Source organism: Gigantopelta aegis, chromosome 1 (assembly GCF_016097555.1).
Source record: "Gigantopelta aegis isolate Gae_Host chromosome 1, Gae_host_genome, whole genome shotgun sequence".
NCBI lineage: Eukaryota > Metazoa > Mollusca > Gastropoda > Neomphalida > Peltospiridae > Gigantopelta > Gigantopelta aegis.
The window spans coordinates 2,533,042-2,555,359 of record NC_054699.1 but is presented as its reverse complement, the minus strand read 5'-3'; the positions used below and the strand labels follow the sequence as shown (position 1 = coordinate 2,555,359).

At 38.4% G+C, this 22,318-nt stretch overlaps 1 protein-coding gene across 1 annotated transcript in view; it reads left to right on the top strand.

Annotated features, from left to right (window-relative positions):
- The first annotated feature begins 8,980 nt into the window (after positions 1 to 8,980).
- LOC121368533 (metabotropic glutamate receptor-like) overlaps positions 8,981 to 22,318 on the top strand; it is a 38,931-nt gene continuing 25,593 nt past the window's right edge. The window contains exon 1 of the mRNA XM_041493272.1: positions 8,981 to 9,481. Within this exon, the coding sequence (XP_041349206.1) occupies positions 8,981 to 9,481 (501 nt within the window). The remainder of the gene's footprint in view (positions 9,482 to 22,318) is intronic.

The window sequence follows — 22,318 nt, the reverse complement described above, 5'->3', positions numbered from 1 at the left end:
TGTGAAATTTGTCGTGACGTAGGCATTGTTGTGCTTCGAGCGACCTCTACCGGTGACATCAAAATACTAACTTTCAAAATTATTTCAAGCAATTGGGACATGGGGATTCCCATGGTATTTATCGATATAAAACCTGCTTTTTCACTCCATTTGATAAAAACGTGATCTAAGTGTGTTACAGGTTTGTAGATTAACCAAATTATAATTTATTTTCGCTGGATGGAACTAGGGTGTGCGGCTTTAATAGGACGTAAACACGAAACTAACTATACACGAATGAAGGAAGGAAATGTTTTATTTAACGACGCATCCAACACATTTTATTTACGGTTATATGGCGTCAGACATATGGTTAAGGACCACGCAGATATTGAGAGAGGAAACCCGCTGTCACCACTTCATGTGCTACTCTTTTCGATTAGTAGTAAGGGATATTTTATATGCACCATCCCACAGACAGGATAGTACATATCACGGCTTTTGATATATCAGTTTTGGAGCACTGGCTGGAACGAGAAATAGCTAAATGGGTCCACTGACGGGAATCGACCGCGCATCAAGCGAACGCTTTACCACTGGGCTACGTCCGGCCCACGGCTCAGTGAGGAGAGAGGGGCCTACATGTAAGGCCACTATATCGACAAAAAACTAAGCAATAACCTCGATCTGTCCTGGAGAGATAATTGAGATGTGTGCCCAGAACAAAGTGCTTGCACCTGTTGGGTTTAAGCATGAACATTAAGTTAAAGTTAATGAATAAAAAAGAAGTTTGTTTTGTGTAACGACACCACTAGAGCACATTGATTTATTAATCATTGGCTATTGGATGTCAAACATTTGGTAATTTTGACATATAGTCTTAGAGAGGAAAGTTCAACCCGCTACATTTTTTCATTAGTAGCAAGGCATCTTTTATATGCACCATCCCACAGACAGGATCATTGCCTTCGATATACCAGTCGTGGCTGGAACGAGAAATAGCCTAATGGGCCCACCGACAGGGATCGATCCCAGACCGACTGGGCATCAGGCAAGCAATTTACCACTGGGCTATGTTCCGCCCCTGGTGAGTTAGTGATTCAGGTCGTATGGACAGGATAGCACATGCCACGGCCTTTGAAGTACCAGTGGTGGTGTACTGGCTGGAATGAGAAATAGCCCCAATGAGCGTGAATGAATATGAATTTGACAAAACCTGTAGCTGGAGTAGACAGTCCGATTCTCCACGCAGGTCTCACTTTAAACATCTACAGCTCTTCGACTGTATGCCAGAGGCGGATCCAGGGGGGACGCGTCACACACACACACACACACACACACACAAATTCAAGTGCCCTCAAAATGTTCAAGTGCCCTTTTTGTTGTACAAAAATTGTTTTGCACGTAAGCATTTTCAGCTGCATGAAGTTAAGTTGTGCGTGTATGCACAAGCTTGCAGACGCGTGTCTGTTACTGAGTCTGAATGGAGTTTAGTGTTCACCACATTGTTTAACGCGAGTAATGAGCGCCTTAATTTTTTGTGTTCAAAGTTGCATAATGATAGCCTAATAGTTTTTGCTTTAAAATTGTATAGATCTTCAAAATTACTAATGAACAATAGGCTCTGTCCAACCTAGACCGAGCCGTCCCTAGAATAGAGTCTTTTAAAGCTATACTTACAAGTGTTCCTTTGTATCGTTTTTATGTATAACTGCCTACCTAGATCGAGCAGTCCATAGAATAGAGTCTTTTAAAGCTATACTTTACAAGTATTCCTTTGTATCGTTTTTATGTATAACTGAACTACCTAGACCGAGCCGTCCCTAGAATAGAGTCTTTTAAAGCTATACTTTACAAGTATTCCTTTGTATCGTTTTTATGTATAACTGAACTACCTAGACCGAGCCGTCCCTAGAATAGAGTCTTTTAAAGCTATACTTTACAAGTGTTCCTTTGTATCGTTTTTATGTATAACTGAACTACCTAGACCGAGCCGTCCCTAGAATAGAGTCTTTTAAAGCTATACTTTACAAGTGTTCCTTTGTATCGTGTTTATGTATAACTGAACTACCTAGACCGAGCCGTCCCTAGAATAGAGTCTTTTAAAGCTATACTTACAAGTGTTCCTTTGTATCGTTTTTATGTATAACTGCCCTACCAAGACCGAGCCGTCCCTAGAATAGAGTCTTTTAAAGCTATACTTACAAGTGTTCCATTGTATCGTTTTTATGTATAACTGCCCTACCAAGACCGAGCCGTCCCTAGAATAGTACTGTGTTACGAACTGCAGTAGTTGTACAAACTGGTACCTTGGCTTGCGAAGCTGACAGATGCATAGACCAATAAGATTATTTACCCTTTACCCAGACACATCCATGCAATAGATTGCATCTTCCCTTCATAAAAGAAATAAAATCATTGTATTCATCCGGTAAACTTCGAAGTTCTTGTGGTTTACAGGAGAGGTGGGGAGGAGGGGGTCTCCCGAATATGTGTGTCTTTGTGTGGAGGGGGGGGGGGGGGCGCACACACACACACATACACACACACGTTTTGGCACCTTCCTATGCCCGTGCATGGTAAGCCTACCAAAGAAGAGTTCCAAGTGCACCGTGAAATATTTACGGAGTAAAAACAATGCGGCTCTGTTTGGTAGTAATATGGGATATTGATTATTTGTACTAAAACTGTTATCCATTGGGAATAAATAAATACACTTTTATTTATTATACAGTTGTTATGCAGTATACACCAGAGGTTAAAACTAATGCAGGGTACCCACACAAATGGAACTGCGATTTTCCATTGGAACATTGGAACTTGTATACAAACATTACAGCATATTAACTCAGCCCTCAAGTGAAGTTGCGCTCCAGACATGTGGGTCACGGGATCTTATTACCAACACTAATTTAGAAATATAATTCTCGCTCTGTCATTATTGAATGATTCACATTTCAACGTAAGCCCTACGGGGATATAGTTCCGTTAAAAAGAATGCCCTTTAATTTATTTTGTTCGAAAAAGAACTGATTTAACAGTTAGGATATGCAATGTTGAAAGGTAGGGGGGATCCAATGGACCAATGTAAAGTTGAAAGGTGTGTGGGGGGAGAGATAGTCCAACTTCCATATGTATGGTGTCAGTTGATCCCTGCCTCTAGAATTGAATTCCATATAAAAAAAAATCATTTCAACTTATTTTCGTGCTTATATCCACTTACGGTTCAAGCACGCTCTCCTGGGCACACACCTCATCTAACTGGGCTATCTGTCCAGGACATTGGGTTAGCTGTTACTTAGTTAGTGATTAGTGAGAGAGAAGAGGATGTAGTTGCCTTACACCTACCCACTGAGCCCTTAAGAACTCGCTCTGGGATGGAGCCGGTACCGAGCTGCGAACCCTGTACCTACCAGCCTGTAGCCCGATGGCTTAACCACTGCGCCACCATACCATGTAGTGTGTTGTCCGTCGACTGGGGTTTAATGAGAGTTGCTTCCCTTTGCGGACTCCTTGGCGTAAAGAGTGGTGCGGCGTAGGCTGGGGGGGGGGGGGGGGGGGTCGGACGAAGCAAGTGGTCCGCTTTCAGAACTAAAACATACAGGTTTATACATATGGAGTGTCTGGTGGTGTAAAAACAAAATAGAAAAGGAGAGAGAGAAATGTTTCATTTAACGACGAACTCAACACATTGAATTTACGGTTATATGGCGTCAGACATATGGTTAAGGACCACACAGATATTGAGAGAGGAAACCCGCTGTCGCCACTTCATGGGCTACTCTTTTCGATTAGCAGCAAGGGATCTTTTATATGCACCATCCCATAGACAGGATAGTACATACCACGGCCTTTGATATACCAGTCGTGGTGCACTGGCTGGAACGAGAAATAGCCCAATGGGCCAATTGACAGGGATCGATCTCAAACCGACCGCGCATCGAGCGAGCATTGTACCACTAGTCTACGTCTCGCCCCTAAAAAGAGAAAAGGGACCCACTTGGTTTATATTCGACCCCCCCCCCCCAACCCCTCACCCCCCAGTTTCAGATCACGCTACGCCCCTGGAGTGGTGATATTACTGGACATCAAATATTTGAGTGTTAGAGGAAAGCGGTCAAATTGGGTTTTTAATTCCATTAGCAGCAGCAAGGGATCTTTTATATATACACTTTCCAACAGGCTTTCGGCACGTGTAATGATTATAGTGTCTGAGAAACTGATAGTCAGTTCAAATCAAATTACAGGAAGTTATTCCCTGGTCACACTAAACGCTATATTTTCAATTTGACCCGATGCGATGGTGTTTGATGTTAATGCACTGCTTCCTTGAGGTGCATTCAGGTGTCCGTTCAGTGAAGCGAACAACGCTGTACGTTTGTGAACTATTTGGCTAGCTCCCGAGATTGTCGTTCGGTTTAACGTGAAGCGCATAAACCAGGAAACCAAACGTTTTCCTGCTTGGTCTGGCTGAACGCAGCTCAGGGACAATCTGGTAGGCCCAGTTCACTGACAGAAACGCCAACTTTGTATACGTAATATTTATAGAGTTACTGGTTTCAGAGGCCCGTGGGAACCGGGGTGGGGGTGGGGTGTACTCTAGGATAAAAATGTACGGTTATGGGTGTTTTTTCTTCAACACTATATAAATAAAAGGCAGGGATGAAAATTAACATGAAAACAATGGTCGCCAGCAGGGCAGTTGAAGAAACATCTTACTAACCCTTCTCAAATTCAACTAGCCCTGCATTTAACTGCACAGCGAAAATCAAAATTATAATTTTCTTTGTTGAATAATAACCATGTATAATAATAGCCATGTATATAGACCGTTTGCGTCGAAAGGAAAACGATGAATTGCCATGTAACTTCATAATGAAAGAAGTTAAAATTCATGTAAACATATTATTAAGTTTTAAACCCAAATAACCTTTTTTGAAAAAGGAGTCCATTATAAATAAAAATGTTTCTTTACAAATTACAATTAAATGATACAAATAAAAAAGTTTTTTTAATACGGGTAAAGAAAAATGCTAGAACAGCCAATTTATGCAGCTTGACGTGCATTGTCTCTGAAGTAATCGATAATGGAGTATAAAGAGACTAAAACCTTAAAAGGTAGCACTGCGCGTGTTTTAGTAAATTAGGTTATCTTCACATGACTTGGCCATTGAGGTTGGGCGTTACAACAACACTACGCGTAGCGATAGATTATGTATGTTCTGTGATATCAACGAAATTGAAGACGAGTTCCATGTTATCATAAGTTGCCTTTTCTTTGATGACCTAAGACTTTTATATATAAACAAGTATTATTGGGGTCCATGTTTAACTTGGTTTCATTATTTAATTCCCTAGCAAAAATAACTTACGGCGATTGGGTAATTTTCTACATAATGTATGTAAAAGATGACAAAACTCCCATACTTGATTTTTCTGTGTTCAAATATATATGATCAACTATTACTGGTTTTATAACGTGCACGTTGTGAGCGGGGCATCTCTCTGGAGCTGGATATAGGGGTACAGAGATTTGCTTAATAATCTTTGGGTGCTTATATTTTCAGTGGATAAAAGATACATTACCTAGGGAGTTATGTCTGCTGTAAACGTAGTTCCAGTCCAGTGGATGCTCTGTTCACAACGCTTCCCCTAAAACTAAAATTACTTCTGATATTATATTGTACTATATTGTCAACAGTTCATTAATGCCTGCGTGCATTAGACTCCCGTTTGAAATGTGTATGCTGTTGTTTTGTGCCGATGAACCTCTGGTTCAAGGCTGAAATAAAGAATTGAATTGAAGCCAAACTAGTCTGGGAGTGGCAGTCCTCTTTATGGCGATGCAAGAGGGATGAACTATCCAGTAACGGATTTCCTCGGGAGTGGCTGTCCTCCAATAGAGAAGGCACTAGATAAACATTGATGGAATCATCCACTATTTTCCCAAATACCCATTCGACTCTGCGTTATGCAGAGATGCGGCCCTGATCTCGTATTACTGTTTTGTCGTTCAGATTTACCTTGGATATTCCATTAAGATTTAACTTCCACAAAAAAGTTATTTCAGATGGTATTGGTTTACAATTTAATAAATTACTATTTTTTCTATATGAATTTTATATTTGCATGCCAAACTCTAGTAACTGATTTTTGAAATAATCCCTGTAGTAATGGGACAATGTCATTGTTAATGTGAATTAAAACTACAAGATAAATTTTGATTTTGTCCCAGAATAAAATACTAGTAAACTAATTAAACAGGATTAATTTGAACCATAGCATTTAATAATGTCAAAACATAGGTCTACTAGATAAGTTTGGCGTATCCTGTCCATTCCAATAAGCCGACGGCATTTAAAAAACAATACGAGTGTCTACAATACGTAGATCTATATTTGTTTACAGCCACAGACCAAAATCATAGAAGTTGAGACTGAGTCTGGTGTCAGTCTGGCGCTGTCACAATACAGAACATGTTCAATAATATCGTCTCCTACCAGAATTGTAGTTCGCGCAAGCGGAAACGCGGTGTTTTTTTGTCACATTGGTCATTCGATTCAATTTCTTTTTTTAACTGGTACCATACTCGCCAGACTCTAAAATCGATGATCCCCCAACGGACTACCTTTGTACCATTTTTAGTCACCCATAGCCAATAAAGGTCGCCACGGTCAAACCTGCTTTAAAAGGTAAAAATTATGGCTTGTGTCCCCACACACAAACACACACACTACGGGTCTGTATTAAACGAACTTCAAACGAATTTCCATTTCAGCAAGGAATCTTTTATATGCACCATCCCACATACAGGATAACACATACCACGGCATTTGATATACCAGTCGTGGTGCACTGGCTGGAGCGAGAAACCAACAAATAAGAGACCAGATATGGCCTGCTTACGTATTCTTGGCACAAAAATAACATGGCGACAAAGAACACCTTACGAAAACTGCCCAGTTCACCCTGATGTCTGGTAGAATCATTTAAGTTGGAAAAGCAACCTATTTAGGATTCGACAGTCGTGATTAGAGACAAAGAAAAGAAGAATGAATGAATGAATGAATGAATGAATGTTTAACGACACCCCAGTACGAAAAATACATCGGCTATTGGGTGTCAAACTATGGTAATGCAAATAAATAAAGTGATGATCAACATCAATATAAAAATTCAAGATTTAAACAAAAACAGTGTAAAGAACTGTGCAAAACACAAATATCGCAGATAGATACTGAATTTTGCTCAAAACTTCAATTTTGTGCTGTATTGGCCATTCTCAAAGAAAATGTTACACCCCTGCACCACGGTGAGGTTACAGCACGCGCAGGGGAAGAAAAGAAGAAGAAATTATATCTTTAGGAGAAAACCCAAACGAAAGAAAATATTTTCCTTTTTTTTTTCTTTTTTTTTTTTCTTTTTTGAAACGGACCATGCGGAATATTGCTAGCATAAGACTATCAACTGTCACGACGGAGTTGGCCAACTGGACAGTCGCGTTGTAATTTCCTCAACTCCAGACTTACGACGGGTGCGCTCAGATTAACAACTATGCGGTCGAAATGAGAGAAAAAAAAACCCCCAATCAGTTGAATAAATCCACCGAGATGGTTCGATCCTGCGACGCTAGCACCTAAAGCGAGCACTCTACCGACTGAGCTAACTCCCGACCTACATGGTGAAAGGATTTCAGGCCAGCTCATTGTACTTGAACGTCTTCATCATTGTACTTGAACGTCTTCATCGTTGTACTTGAACGTCTTTCATCGTTGTACTTGAACGTCTTCATCGTTGTACTTGAACGTCTTTCATCGTTGTACTTGAACGTCTTCATCGTTGTACTTGAACGTCTTCATCGTTGTACTTGAACGTCTTTCATCGTTGTACTTGAACGTCTTCATCGTTGTACTTGAACGTCTTCATCGTTGTACTTGAACGTCTTTCATCGTTGTACTTGAACGTCTTTCATCGTTGTACTTGAACGTCTTCATCGTTGTACTTGAACGTCTTCATCGTTGTACTTGAACGTCTTCATCGTTGTACTTGAACGTCTTCATCGTTGTTGCCCGAATGCGAAGATTGCCTCCAGAGAGAGTCGACCCCCCATGACCCCCCCCCCCCCCCCCACCCCCCCCCCCCCCCCCCCCCCCCCCCATCCCCCATCCCCCGTCTCGTGCACTTATGAGGCTAGCTGCGGGCCTGCTGTAGTTCAGAAAACGGAGGTTTGTGTCCAGACCAGCGTACGTGAACCTGAATTGGATCTTGATACGAAAATAAAACGTGGATGATAACATTGTAAGCCTTCATGCTGAGAACATTTCCTTTCGTATTTAACAAAAAGTCCTGCCTGTAAGTTGACGTATTGATTTGCAAGCTTATCACATTGGATGCAGACCTGACGAATTATAATGCGATTTCGCATAGGTGAACTGTCTCAGCCAAATTGATCCATATTCTCGCAGAATGTAAGCTTTTGCCTAGCAACAGTTCGCAAACAATCCCTGATTGGTCGTATTAATACATCGCATGCCCTCTCTCGCTTTCTGTGTCTCGCTTTCTGTGTCTTGCTCTCGCTATATATACATATTTTTCAATTTTAATCTGTGTTCTTTACATTGTGAAATACATCTATTTTTCAAAATATATAAATCTGTATAATACCATATTAATAAAGTTATAAAAGTGACTGGCATAAACAGTTTACCTATTCCAGTAAAAAGAAGAGGTTTTTGAGAATACTCCACGTGGTTTGTTTTAAAAATAGTAGACTGTTTAAATATATTTGTGGCGGATGAAAAATTTAAAATAATGTATAAAAATTAAGACTAGACCAACAGCAAAAGGTAATCTATGATACTGCATGATATTAAATTGGATAAACAGGGAATTATTTTCTATGTGTAACCTCAAATAAAAGACGCAAACAAATAGCAACTACAATAACAGTGATAATTCAAGAAGAAGAAGAGGAAAATATTTTTCTTTATCATTTTCCAACATGAAAGCCAGTCAATGTGTTTGCCAAATCGTATCAACCTTGTTGCTGTTGTTGATTTTATTTCAAACAGTCCATTTGAAGTTATACATCCCAGGCCTGCCACAAAAACGCTACATTCGGCAAGGGGACATAAATCTGGGCGCTATTTTCTCCGTGTACAAGTACAGTGCGGAACGTCCGTGTGGGAACTCTCTAAGAAGTCCTATTGTCCTTCAGTTCATAGAAGCGATGGTCTACGCCGTTGAGCGTGTTAACAACGACAGCAGCGTCCTGCCCAACGTTTCTCTCGGTTTCGTTATTCTCGACGATTGTCTGAAAGCGTCCACGACCGGTGCGCAAGTTCTTTCTTTCATACCGGATATTGGGGACTACTTCTGCAATGGATCGTGTCCCTCCGTTGATGTCATCACATCCTATGACGTTGTCGGCGTCGTCGGGTCCACGAAAAGCTCGACGTCGATCGCGGCGGCAACGATCCTTGGTCCCGCACAACTTCCACAGGTTAGTTTATTTCAAAAAAAAGAAAGATATTAGACCATCTTGCAATGTAGCCCAACGGTAAACTGCTCGCTTGATGCGCGGTCGGTCTGGGATCGATCCTCGTCGATGGGCCTATTGGGCTATTTCTCGTTCAAGCCAGTGCACCACAACTGGTATATCAAACGTTGTGGTATTTGTTATCCTGTCTGTGGGATGGTGTCCATAAAAGATCCATTGCGGTTTCCTCTCTAACACTATATGTCAAAATTGCCAATTTTTTTTACATCCAATAATAAATCAATGTGCTCTAGTGGTGTCGTTAAAGAAAAGAAAATGTAATTTTCAAAATTAATCAAACAGCACACCAGGCATATGTAACACCATAAATAATTAACAATTGCAGGAGTTATGGAATAACAAAGGAAATGTTTTATTTAACGATGCACCCAACACGTTTTATTTACGGTTATATGGCATCGGACACTGCAGTTATGGAGATACAAGAAGAAAAAACAACAATGAATTTAACACTGAATGATCTCCAATTTTTTTTTTAGCAGAAGCTATACTATTGCTTTTAAAGCTAAGCTAATCAAGTAAACAAGATACAAATAAACATTCAACGTGTTTGAACCATGTCAGAATTTCCATTGTTGAAAAAGAATTCCCAATTTCCCCAAATTTCATTAATTGTATTTCATTAATTAATTCATTTCAACTTATTTTCGTGCTTCTATCCAATTAAAGGTCAGGCACGCTGACCTGGGCACACACCTCAGCTATCTGGTCTGTCTGTTATTGGATTAATGGTTAGTGGGTTACTTGTAAGTGATTAGTGAGAGAGAAGTCGGAGCAGTGGTCTTACACCTACCCACTGAGTCGTTCAATATCAGCGTGTGATTATCTCGTCTAAAGGTAAACCTCGTCTTAAAACAGTTACTGCATTGTCTGTTACTGGCACAGTTGGAAGTGTAAAACTTCTTCTTCTTCTTCTTCTTGTTTTCTGGTTTAATTATCGCACGTTCTGACGATTCATTACAATGTATACATATACATAAACGATACACGTGTACAAAACCCGAGTATCCTATCGTCAAAAGTCTTGCACGCGCCGTTACACTGTTTTCTATCTATAGGGTGTACTATCTATAGTGTGTACTATCTACAGGGTGTACTATCTACAGGGTGTACTATCTACAGGGTGTACTATCTACCGGGTGTACTATCAACAGGGTGTACTATCTATAGGGTGTACTATCTATAGGGTGTATATACCGGCATCAGTGGTGTCATGGTTAAGCTATCGGGCATAAGGCTGGTAGGTACAGGGTTCGCAGCCCGGTACCGGCTGCCACCCAGAGCGAGTTATGACGACTCAGTTTTGTAGGTGTAAGACCAATACAACCTCTTCCCTCTCACTAACCATTAACAACTAACCCACAGTCCAGGACAGACAGCCCAGATAGCTGAGGTATGTGGATATAAGCACGAAAATAAGTTAAAATGAATTGAACTGAAATTGGTGTACTATAGCAAATAAAATCTCATTGACGACTATGCAAACGTTTGTGTTTGAAAATACTATATGTAATATACCAACCAAACTATGGCCCATAAATATCAGTACTACAATCCTACCTCAAAGTATTAACTGAAGAAAATGGTACCTTTCATGGCTCATTTTCGGTATAACCAGATGTTTTTACAACACCCTTAGATTCGCACAACATTTTAGTACATTTTTACAGGTACCCCACACATGTTTCAAGCACACAGGTACTTGACACAATGGTACTAGATGAAATAAAATTGCATACGTATATTGACCAGATGAAACTATTTTTATATACAACCAACACTCGCATTTATCACTAATGGCAGGACGTGGTATTAACTGCTCTATTAAAAGTTCGGTGCACCTCGAACTTTGCCCCAGCCGGAAGTTTAGTACTACCTATAGACATTAGAGTTTACATCCAGAACACCGACTGTCCTGGATTGAATAGTATAAGCACGAAACTGCATGTTTGAATCTGAAATACATCACGGTGGTTTTAAGCGGGCAGTGTACCTTTAACACAATATTATAACAATATACTGCATGTTTGAATCTGAAATACATCACGGTGGTTTTAAGCGGGCAGTGTACCTTTAACACAATATTATAACAATATACTGCATGTTTGAATCTGAAATACATCACGGTGGTTTTAAGCGGGCAGTGTACCTTTAACGCAATATTATAACAATATACTGCATGTTTGAATCTGCAATACATCACGGTGGTTTTTAAGCGGGCAGTGTACCTTTAACGCAATATTATAACAATATGCTGCATGTTTGAATCTGAAATACATCACGGTGGTTTTAAGCGGGCAGTGTACCTTTAACGCAATATTATAACAATATGCTGCATATTTGAATCTGAAATACATCACGGTGGTTTTAAGCGGGCAGTGTACCTTTAACGCAATATTATAACAATATGCTGCATGTTTGAATCTGCAATACATCACGGTGGTTTTAAGCAGGCAGTGTACCTTTAACACAATATTATAACAATATACTGCATGTTTGAATCTGCAATACATCACGGTGTTTTTAAGCGGACAGTGTACCTTTAACACAATATTATAACAATATACTTCATGTTTGAATCTGCAATACATCACGATGTTTTTAAGCGGACAGTGTACCTTTAACACAATATTATAATAATATACTTCATGTTTGAATCTGCAATACATCACGATGTTTTTAAGCGGACAGTGTACCTTTAACACACTATTATAGTAATATAGTGAACAACAAAAGAAACGCAACTATTAATTTAGTTTTCTTTAATTTATGTTAAATTATTCAGTTTGAATTCCATTAGCTGTTGTGTCTATTAAAATTATCAATGTCTTGTAGACATTGCATACCCATTTGGACTGTCTTTTTATAGAATTAATTATGTCTTGTAGACATTGTATACCCATTTGGACTGTCTTTTTATAGAATTAATTATGTCTTGTAGACATTGTATACCCATTTGGACTGTCTTTTTATAGAATTAATTATGTCTTGTAGACATTGTATACCCATTTGGACTGTCTTTTTATAGAATTAATTATGTCTTGTAGACATTGTATACCCATTTGGACTGTCTTTTTATAGAATTAATTATGTCTTGTAGACATTGTATACCCATTTGGACTGTCTTTTTATAGAATTAATTATGTCTTGATTTTTTTTTTGAATTTTTTTTTTTAAATGCATGAGTTGCTTTTGTTATTCAGTATATAAACATATTCATTTCGGATAACGTAATACTACTGACTTGTTATAATGGTAACATAATACTACAGTAATAGTAATTCGATATAATCATAAACACTGATAGCATGTTATAACCGGCGGCTTTATTTTAATGATAGATAGTCCAAGAATATATATTTTTCTTTTTCATTTTTTGTTTTATGTTTGGCGTTTTTCGTTTGACTTGAAAACAAACATGTTAATGGGGGGAAAAAAGATTTTAAAAAAGAAGTGTTTTATTTAACGACGCATTCGACATATTTTAATTAGCCTACAGTTATAATATGGCGTCGAACATATGGGCGTCGTTAAATAAACAATTTCCTTCCTTCCTTCAAACATATGGTTAAGGATCACAGAGATACTTAATGAGGAGAAACCCGCTGCCGCCACTTCATTTGCTACTGTTTACAACATGCAGGATAGTACATACCACAGCATTTGTGACACCAGATGTGGAGCATTGGCATAAACAAGAAATAGTCCATTGTGCCCCACCGACGGGCATCGATCCTAAATCTAGACCGACCGCGCATCAGACGAGCGCTTTACCACAGGGCGTTAATAATATAGCATCATTTAATAATTCAAAATACAAACACAACTACGGCTTTAATAAACTTGTAACGGCGCAAGTAACGGTTATCGTCTGCGGCTTTCAAACAACATGCTTGTGGTTTTACATATATCGCGAAACTATCAGCGTAGCGACATTTGTGGTTGATACCTTTGTGACATTTGTCACCGATTGTGTGACATTTGTCACCTATTGTGTGACATTTGTCACCGACTGTGTGACATTTGTCACTAATTGTGTGACATTTATCAACGATTAGGACATTTGTGGTTGTGCAATTGCGACGTTTGTCGTCAAAATGACAATTGGCGATTTTGCGACATATGTGGGCACTATATGCGTAAAGCATTTATCAATATCGGAAAACAGTTTCCAAATGATTAAATATTCTCGATAATGCAGCTTTAACCCTAATAACTGTTGGCTGTTGTCTGTCTGTCTGTCTGTCAAGCAATATGTCTGTCTGTCTGTCTGTCTGTGTGTGTGTGTGTGTGTGTGTGTCTCTCTCTCTCTCTCTCTCTCTCTCTCTCTCTCTCTCTCTCTCTCTCTCTCTCTCTCTCTCTCTCTCACACTCACACACACACACACACACACACACACACACACACACTGGTTGGTGGGACTTCGGTAACTAGGTTATCATATGTGTGATATAGTTGTGTGATACGAAAAAAAAAAGTTCTCTTCAGGAGTTGATTAAAGCTTGTTGGAGGTATATAAAAAGCAATAGTCACGAAATTATCACACTATAAATCCATCACTAGTACACCAAAACGAAGCGAATCGTGATTTCACGCGCGGTGTTTTAGCATGGTTTTAATCACGATTCACTGCGCAATACTGAACTATATAGTCCAAGAGCTGGGGTGGGGTGGGGGGTATTTAACCGAAAAGGTCCAAAAGGTCTGAGGGTATTTTGTGAATACCTTAATATATGCAGTTTATGGAATGGGGGTTCTTAGTTGCCAAATCTATTCCGATTTTTAAAAATATTGATGTTTTTAACAACAGTGTTAAAATCTGCGCCATGTAGGAATTAGAGGTAGGGATAACTAAATTGTCTGTAGTTCAGTCAATATACAAGATAGAATAGCAAATGACTCTTTATATTAACGCTACTGGTCTCTACTATCTATTCATGCAATTCAAAACAATGTAAATATTTTGATTAGGTCTTCAGAGGTCAAAATGTCACCATTTTGGACTCGCGCTTAAAATCTGGGCCTTTTTTTTTTTTGGGTCAAACTTCTCTTTCATTTTTGTGAAATGTGGTGTATAAAATCTTTTAAAGAATTTCTGTGTATACTTCTGTGTACATGGAAGAGGAAAACAACAGTTAACTGCTTCCGATATATCCTATATAATGGCATGATTTTCATGATATGACAGTTTGTCGGAATTTCCAATATTTAAGGGTAGGGGAAACATAATGCTACATAACTCTGAACGTTTTAATTGTATGATTATACATTACCACTGAAATTGAAGGTCATAACATGAGGTAAGCACTGATCAGTATTTCTATATGACTGATTGATTAATTAGGTCACCAGAGGTCAAAAGTCACAATGTTTTACCGACTCTTAAAATTGGTCCATTTTCTTATTTTTATAAAATGTTATTTATCACGTTTCGGTACACTTCTAGGCACATAGTAGAGGAAACCAACATGTTTAGTTAAATGGTTCCGACTTAAAAATATATAATAGCACGTTGTTGTTTTTTTGTGTTATGGCGGTTTGTGGGAATGTCCGACATTTAAAGGTAGTGGAAACATAATGTCATATAACTCTGACAGTTTTAATGGTTGGGTTATATATTACCACTCAAATTGAAGGTAGTAGCATGAAGTAACCATTAATGTGCATTTCTACAAGGTTGGTTGATTAATGAGGTTAGCAGATGTCAAAAGGTTTTACCATTAGGTTTTACCAACACCTAAAATCTGAGCCATTTTTGTTAGTCAAACGTCTCTCTTATTTGTATAAAATCTGGTTATCAAGTTTTGTAAACAGTTTTTGTATACTTCTAGGCAAATAGAAAAGGAAAACAACAGGTTTAGTTAATTAGTTGTGACATAAAATATATAATGGTACGATTTTAATGGTATGGAGGTTTGTCACAATTTCCGATATTTAATGGTAGGGGAAACACATTGCCATATAAATATAAACAATTTAATGGTAGGGGAAACACATTGCCATATAAATATAAACAATTTAATGGTAGGGGAAACACATTGCCATATAAATATAAACAATTTAATGGTAGGGGAAACACATTGCCATATAAATATAAACAATTTAATGGTATGGAGGTTTGTCACAATTTCCGATATTTAATGGTAGGGGAAACACATTGCCATATAAATATAAACAATTTAATGGTAGGGGAAACACATTGCCATATAAATATAAACAATTTAATGGTAGGGGAAACACATTGCCATATAAATATAAACAATTTAATGGTAGGGGAAACACATTGCCATATAAATATAAACAATTTAATGGTAGGGGAAACACATTGCCATATAAATATAAACAATTTAATGGTAGGGGAAACACATTGCCATATAAATATAAACAATTTAATGATATGGAGGTTTGTCACAATTTCCGATATTTAATGGTAGGGGAAACACATTGCCATATAAATATAAACAATTTAATTGTAGGATTATATATTAGCAGACAAATTGAAGGTAGCAACATGGATTCCTGGTATCTTTTTATCCAGGCTAACAACTTTCAAGATCCGAGTTGACCTTGATGATTCCTGCCCTCTTTCGTCTCCTTATGCCAGTGATTATCCTTCACCAGACTGTATACTTGGATGGGTGTTGTCCATGTTGAGAAGGTTCAAATGCTATTGTGCCATGCACCTGCAGGGCTTTAGACTACACCAAAGCTGAGGCGATAAAGGGTTTGCCTATGCTATGTACGTAACAAGATAGCAGTTGACACTTCTGAACATTGGCAGGACCTATCCAAGTATATACACACTGGGTAAGATCAATGATTCGCATAAGGAGACGAAAGGAGCAAGACTCATAAGGGACAACTTAAATCTTGAAAGTTGTTAGCCTGGGTAAAAGAGACCCCAAAATATCAAGGAAATATATATAATCCCTTTGACTCTTTTTCACAGAACAAACATGTTAACACATATACCACTTTCGCTTGTTAATCTGTCCACTTCAAAACATAAAAGTGGCATTGGCTCATCAGTATCACTTAAGACAGTACTGATTTTATAGTAACACCTGGGATCGAACCCATCACAATCTGCATAAAACTTTGAAAGGTTTATATTTCGAGTCTTGTTTTCAGCTGCACGTGTTACAGTATCCCAACGTTCAGCACTGAACTGTGACACCGTCTTGGATGTTTTACCATCAACATGAATAATGCAACGGATTCTTTTCCCTAGGTTAACCATACCTAGCAGTCAAGTTCTTGAAAAATAAACAGAAACCTTATAATGTGGAACTTATTTGAATCAAAATGTTCATTCTATGCCTGTCAAGTATTTACTAATTAATATGACCTTTTGATCTTTGCTGACCTAATTGATCAACCAAGCATGTAGCAATGAACATCAGTAATTACTTCATGATCTAATCTTCAATTTGTGGCATAATATATAATCCTACCATTCAAGCCTTTACATAATCCTACCATTCAAGCCTTTATATAATCCTACCATTCAAGCCTTTACATAATCCTACCATTCAAGCCTTTACATAATCCTACCATTCAAGCCTTTACATAATCCTACCATTCAAGCCTTTACATAATCCTACCATTCAAGCCTTTACATAATCCTACCATTCAAGCCTTTACATAATCCTACCATTCAAGCCTTTACATAATCCTACCATTCAAGCCTTTACATAATCCTACCATTCAAGCCTTTACATAATCCTACCATTCAAGCCTTTACATTCATATGGCATTATGTTTCCCCTACCATTAAATAATGGAAATTCTGACAAACCTCCATGTCACAAACATTATGCTATTATATATATTTTATGTTGGAACCAATTAACTAAACATGTTGTTTTCCTCTTCTATTTGCCTAGAAATGTATAAAAACTGTTTTAAAAACGTGATAAATAACATCGTGACCTTTTGACCTCTGGTGACCTAATTAATCAATCAGTCATATAGAAATACTGATCAGTGATTACCTCATGTTATGACCTTCAATTTGAGTGGTAATGTATAATCATATAATTAAAACGTTCAGAGTTATGTAGCATTATGTTTCCCCTACCCTTAAATATTGGAAATTCCGACAAAGTGTCATATCATGAAAATCATGCTCGCTTTTTGTGTGTTTTACTATAATCCGTCCCATCCTCTTACAAATATGTTTTTTTTTATGAATAATTTCAGTTTGGTTTGAACTTTGACGTAAGAAGAAAAGTAAAAGTGTTTTGGAAATAAGAAAAAACATCAACCTATTTTGTGTATAATTTAGAATCCAGTCGGCTCAGAAATAGATAACTTGTAGTAAATTCCATAGTATTAAAAAGGGCGTTTCCAATGGGAAGGAATATAAATGCAATTCGTGTTTCGAACGGGGAAGTTTAGATCGGGTGTGGTGGCCTTACATTGGGCTCCGTACTCCCCCCCCCCCCTAAAAAAAAACCCACACAAACAAACAACAACAATTTTTTTTTTAAAAAACAAAAACGACCGCCGTATAGATTGCTAGGCCGCAGTGTATATAGCCACTTCGAGGCTAAGTCGTGATCACAAAGATGGCCGCCCATATGAAAGTTTTATTTATGGAATTCACGACTATACGCAATATTCAGCACGACGTGTGTGCGATGGTCGACTGGACCTGAGAGCAAAAAGACCCTTACGAAGTGCGGCATCAGGTGACATTCCACAGTGCAGCTCAGTAGAGAAGCGATAAGAAGCGTGGGAAACTTCTTTTTTTAAATCCAGACGTATTAGGGTCTCCACGAGTACTCGAGTACTCGGGCACTGGCCGGGTCTAGCAAGACTCGACTCCATTCACAGGACTCGAGTACCCGTGCAAGGAAGAGTACTCTCATTTAATCCCCCCGCCCCACACACACGTCATTTTGCCATGTTTGCCGCCGGTTACATTATAGGGCTATGAGACATGGCGGGAAAACAAAAGTTGAAAGTATGGAATGCAATACAATGGCATTTTTTTCGCACCTACATCTATTTTCAGTGCTTGAATTAAGATGCATAATGTTATTTGACTTTATTCCTTAGTCTCATTGTTATCTAGTTCAAGTGCCGGGTACTCGGGTCCGGGTCGAGTTTGACCCTCGAGTACTCAAGTCCAGTATTTTGGACTCGTGGAGGCCCTAATACGTATGATATCATAGACTAGATCAGGGCTTCTAGATTATGGTAGCCCCACTCCCATGGCTAGTGATATTCAATGTTGGGATAGTAAATAACTACTATCGCCATGCCCGACGGCTAGTGAAGTGTGTTTGTCAAATGTTGCAGTTAAGTCTTTTTGTGAATGTGAATATCCTGCCCTCCTCCCCCGCCCCCAATGTTAGTGTTTTAAAGCTATATATCTCTCTTTAGGTGACATCCATGCAATTTTACTATTATTTAGTAAAATTGTATTAACTTAAAGTAAAGTAGGGCTGGTGAATTTTTAATAGTAGCTGGTAAAATTTTAAAATCATTGATGCCATAGCTTGTGGATTTTATAACAAATTATAGAAGCCCTGCTAGATGTAACCACTGCTTGGCACGGATGGGGTGTAGTGGCCTTGCATTGGGCTTCCCCACACAAGAAAACAATAATACCACCGTGTAGATAGCCATCCCTCATTAGCCAAGGCTAAATGCACGGCGGTCGTGTATATAGCCACTTCTATGTTAAGGGACAAAGATGGCGACATCCATTGCGGTTGGAATTCATCTTTGTAGGCAATATACAGCACGATGTGTCTACGGTAGCTGACTGAAAATGAGCGCAATTAACGATCCTTGCGAAGCGCGGCATTGGGATACAATTACAAAGAAGGCGGTTGGCAGTGCGGATCAAAATACGAGGAACGGTCAGAATGATCGTATTATAATATAGATTTCCACCCCTTTGCCAGTCAAAATGATCACTGACAAGCTTGAACTATTGACGTACAATTAACGTATGATCATCGTTCTCATGAAAGGAATGACAGCCGCGTACAATGTGCATCATGTTCTAAATGAACCCTTTGTAATGTGCATTGATACAAAAATAAACGTAAAAAAAAGATGTGTAACAAAATTAGTTCAACGATGATCTATGTATGACATTTATTATAACTATCTTTAATGATTATTAAAAAAACTTTCATTTTCGAATCATTTGTCTTAAGTTAATGAATGACTCGATGGTACTAAAAACAAAAACGTCATCATTTAACAAGTATAAATCATTTAATTCCTTCAAACTATACAATAACAATACTTTTTAACGAGATCTCAGATCTGACGGAGAAAAAAAATATATATATTTCCCTTAAAAAACATTTTCCTGTTTATTTTTAACTAGAATTTTAATAGATTGGTTCTGATGAAAAAGCAATAACATCAAAATAACTTACTTAAATGACACAAGAAAGAAGGAATACAAATGATTTATGCCCTTAATATTTCTCTTTTTTATCTTTGTTTTATCTTTTTTCCAGTTGATTTTTGTTGGGGGGTGGGGGGGTTGGAGGAGAGGGTTAGTGGGAGGGGATTCATTGTCAAAGAAAGAAAGAAATGTTTTATTTAATGACGCACTCAACTCATTTTATTTACGGTTATATGGCGTCAGACATATGGTTAAGGACCACACAGATTTTGAAAGGAAACCCGCTGTCGCCACTACATGGGCTACTCTTTCCGATTAGCGGCAAGGGATCTTTTATTTGCACTACCCACAGGCAGGATAGCACAAACCATGGCTATTGTTGAACCAGTTATGGATCACTGGTCGGTGCAAGTGGTTTACACCTACCCATTGAGCCTTGCGGAGCACTCACTCAGGGTTTGGAGTCGGTATCTGGATTAAAAATCCCATGCCTCGACTGGGATCCGAACCCAGTACCTACCAGCCTGTAGACCGATGGCCTAACCACGACACCACCGAGGCCGATTTCATTGTCAAATACACGACAGTAGGTTCATGGTTCTTATTATTCAAATCCTCCTTACGTTCATATAATTTTAACCGATTGTGTAATCGAAAGATGATCGGATGGTGCTAACCGATTATAACCGATGATCGGTGATGAAATTCCAACCGATTCCCAACACTACTTTCTTCATACACTATATACTTATACTATAGGGACTACATACATTAATTTTATTCCGCCTTCCATTTTTGTAATATTACACCAGCAAGGATGAAACATTATTAAGAAGTAAGTGGGTCAATTTACGAATATACATCATCTATAGTCTTTCCCATGTAGGAAACGCCTTTTTTTCATGCTATGGAAGTTATTTATTTCCGAGCCGATTGTTTTTTAAATTGCACACAAAAATAGTATGTTTTTGTTTTGTTATTTCCGACGCCATATAACCGTAAATAAAATGTGTTGAGTGCGTCGTTAAATTAAACAAAACATTTCCTTTTTATTTCCAGAACACTTTTACTTTTTTCTTACATCAAACCAAACTGAAAATAGTTGCACAAAAAAACACCCAAAAAGAGTGTGGGACGGACCATAGTTCTATGCGGTGGAAACTACACGTTTTCTCTTTAAATATGAATCAGTCGAGTCCTGATGACGCAATATGTCGTGATATTTGCGTCATGGTGTCATAGCTACACCATAGTATATTTTTAACCAGAGGTTTTTCAATTATTGTCGTTCTAAAAATTAAAAAACCCAGCATTTTTTAATTACTGTCTTTCTAGAAATTAAAACATCTTTTAATTATTGTTTTTCTAGAAATAAAAACGAGATATTTGAATTATTGTCGTTCTAGAAATACCCCACACCCCCCCCCCCCCAATATCTTTCAAATATTATCTTTCGAAAACTTAGAACGACGTCTTTCAACTTGTATCTTTCCAGAATTCACTGCAGAAGATTTAGCCTATGTTATTTGTTCTTTTGATATCCTCGACCAAATTCTTTAGCAGGACGGGAATTTCACATCGGCTAATTTGTAAAAAAAAAAAAAAAAAAAAGGAAACAAAGGAAACAAAATCAGTATGAGAAAGGAAAAAGAGCATCAACATTGTATGAGGAAAGCTGTCAAGCAATTTGTTACCCAGTTATGTAACACTGCAATTACCGGGACCTGTGGCTCATTGATTTATTACGGTGATGCTCATGATTTGAACACATTTCCGTCCATCTAAGTTCATAGCTGCTTCCAAATTGCCTTACAACGTAATACTGCGGAGTAATAAAATCGCTTATAGCCTTAGGAATTCAGTATTAGTAAAGATTCAAATGTCAAATTAAATGGGCCAACAACTGTTCTTGTTTTTCTGAAGAAGAAAAATGGCGGAAGGTAATACATACTATGTCGTCGAGTTCGAAAGGATAATAGTAGCTGAAATGGTTCTAATCTTCACATCATTTCTTAGATATCTGTATGTGTACCCAAGGGCATCCAGACTATTTCTCGCTCCAGCCAGTGCACTGCGACTGGTACATCAAAGGTCGTGGTATGTGCTATCCTGTCTATGGGATGGTGCACATAAAATATCTCTTGCTGCTAATCGAAAAGAGTAGCCCATGAAGTGGTGCCAGTTGGTTTCCTCCCTCAATATCTGTGTGGCCCTTAACCACATGTCCGAAGCCATATAACCGTAAATGAAATGTGTTGAGTGCGTCGTTAATAACACATGTCCTTCCTTCCTTCCATTTGTAGGGCGTGTCCTCAATTGCTGTACGATGTGTAGAATAGGCCATCATTGCAATACGGGGCGGGACGTAGCCCAGTGGTAAAGCGCTCGCTTGATGCGTGGTCGGT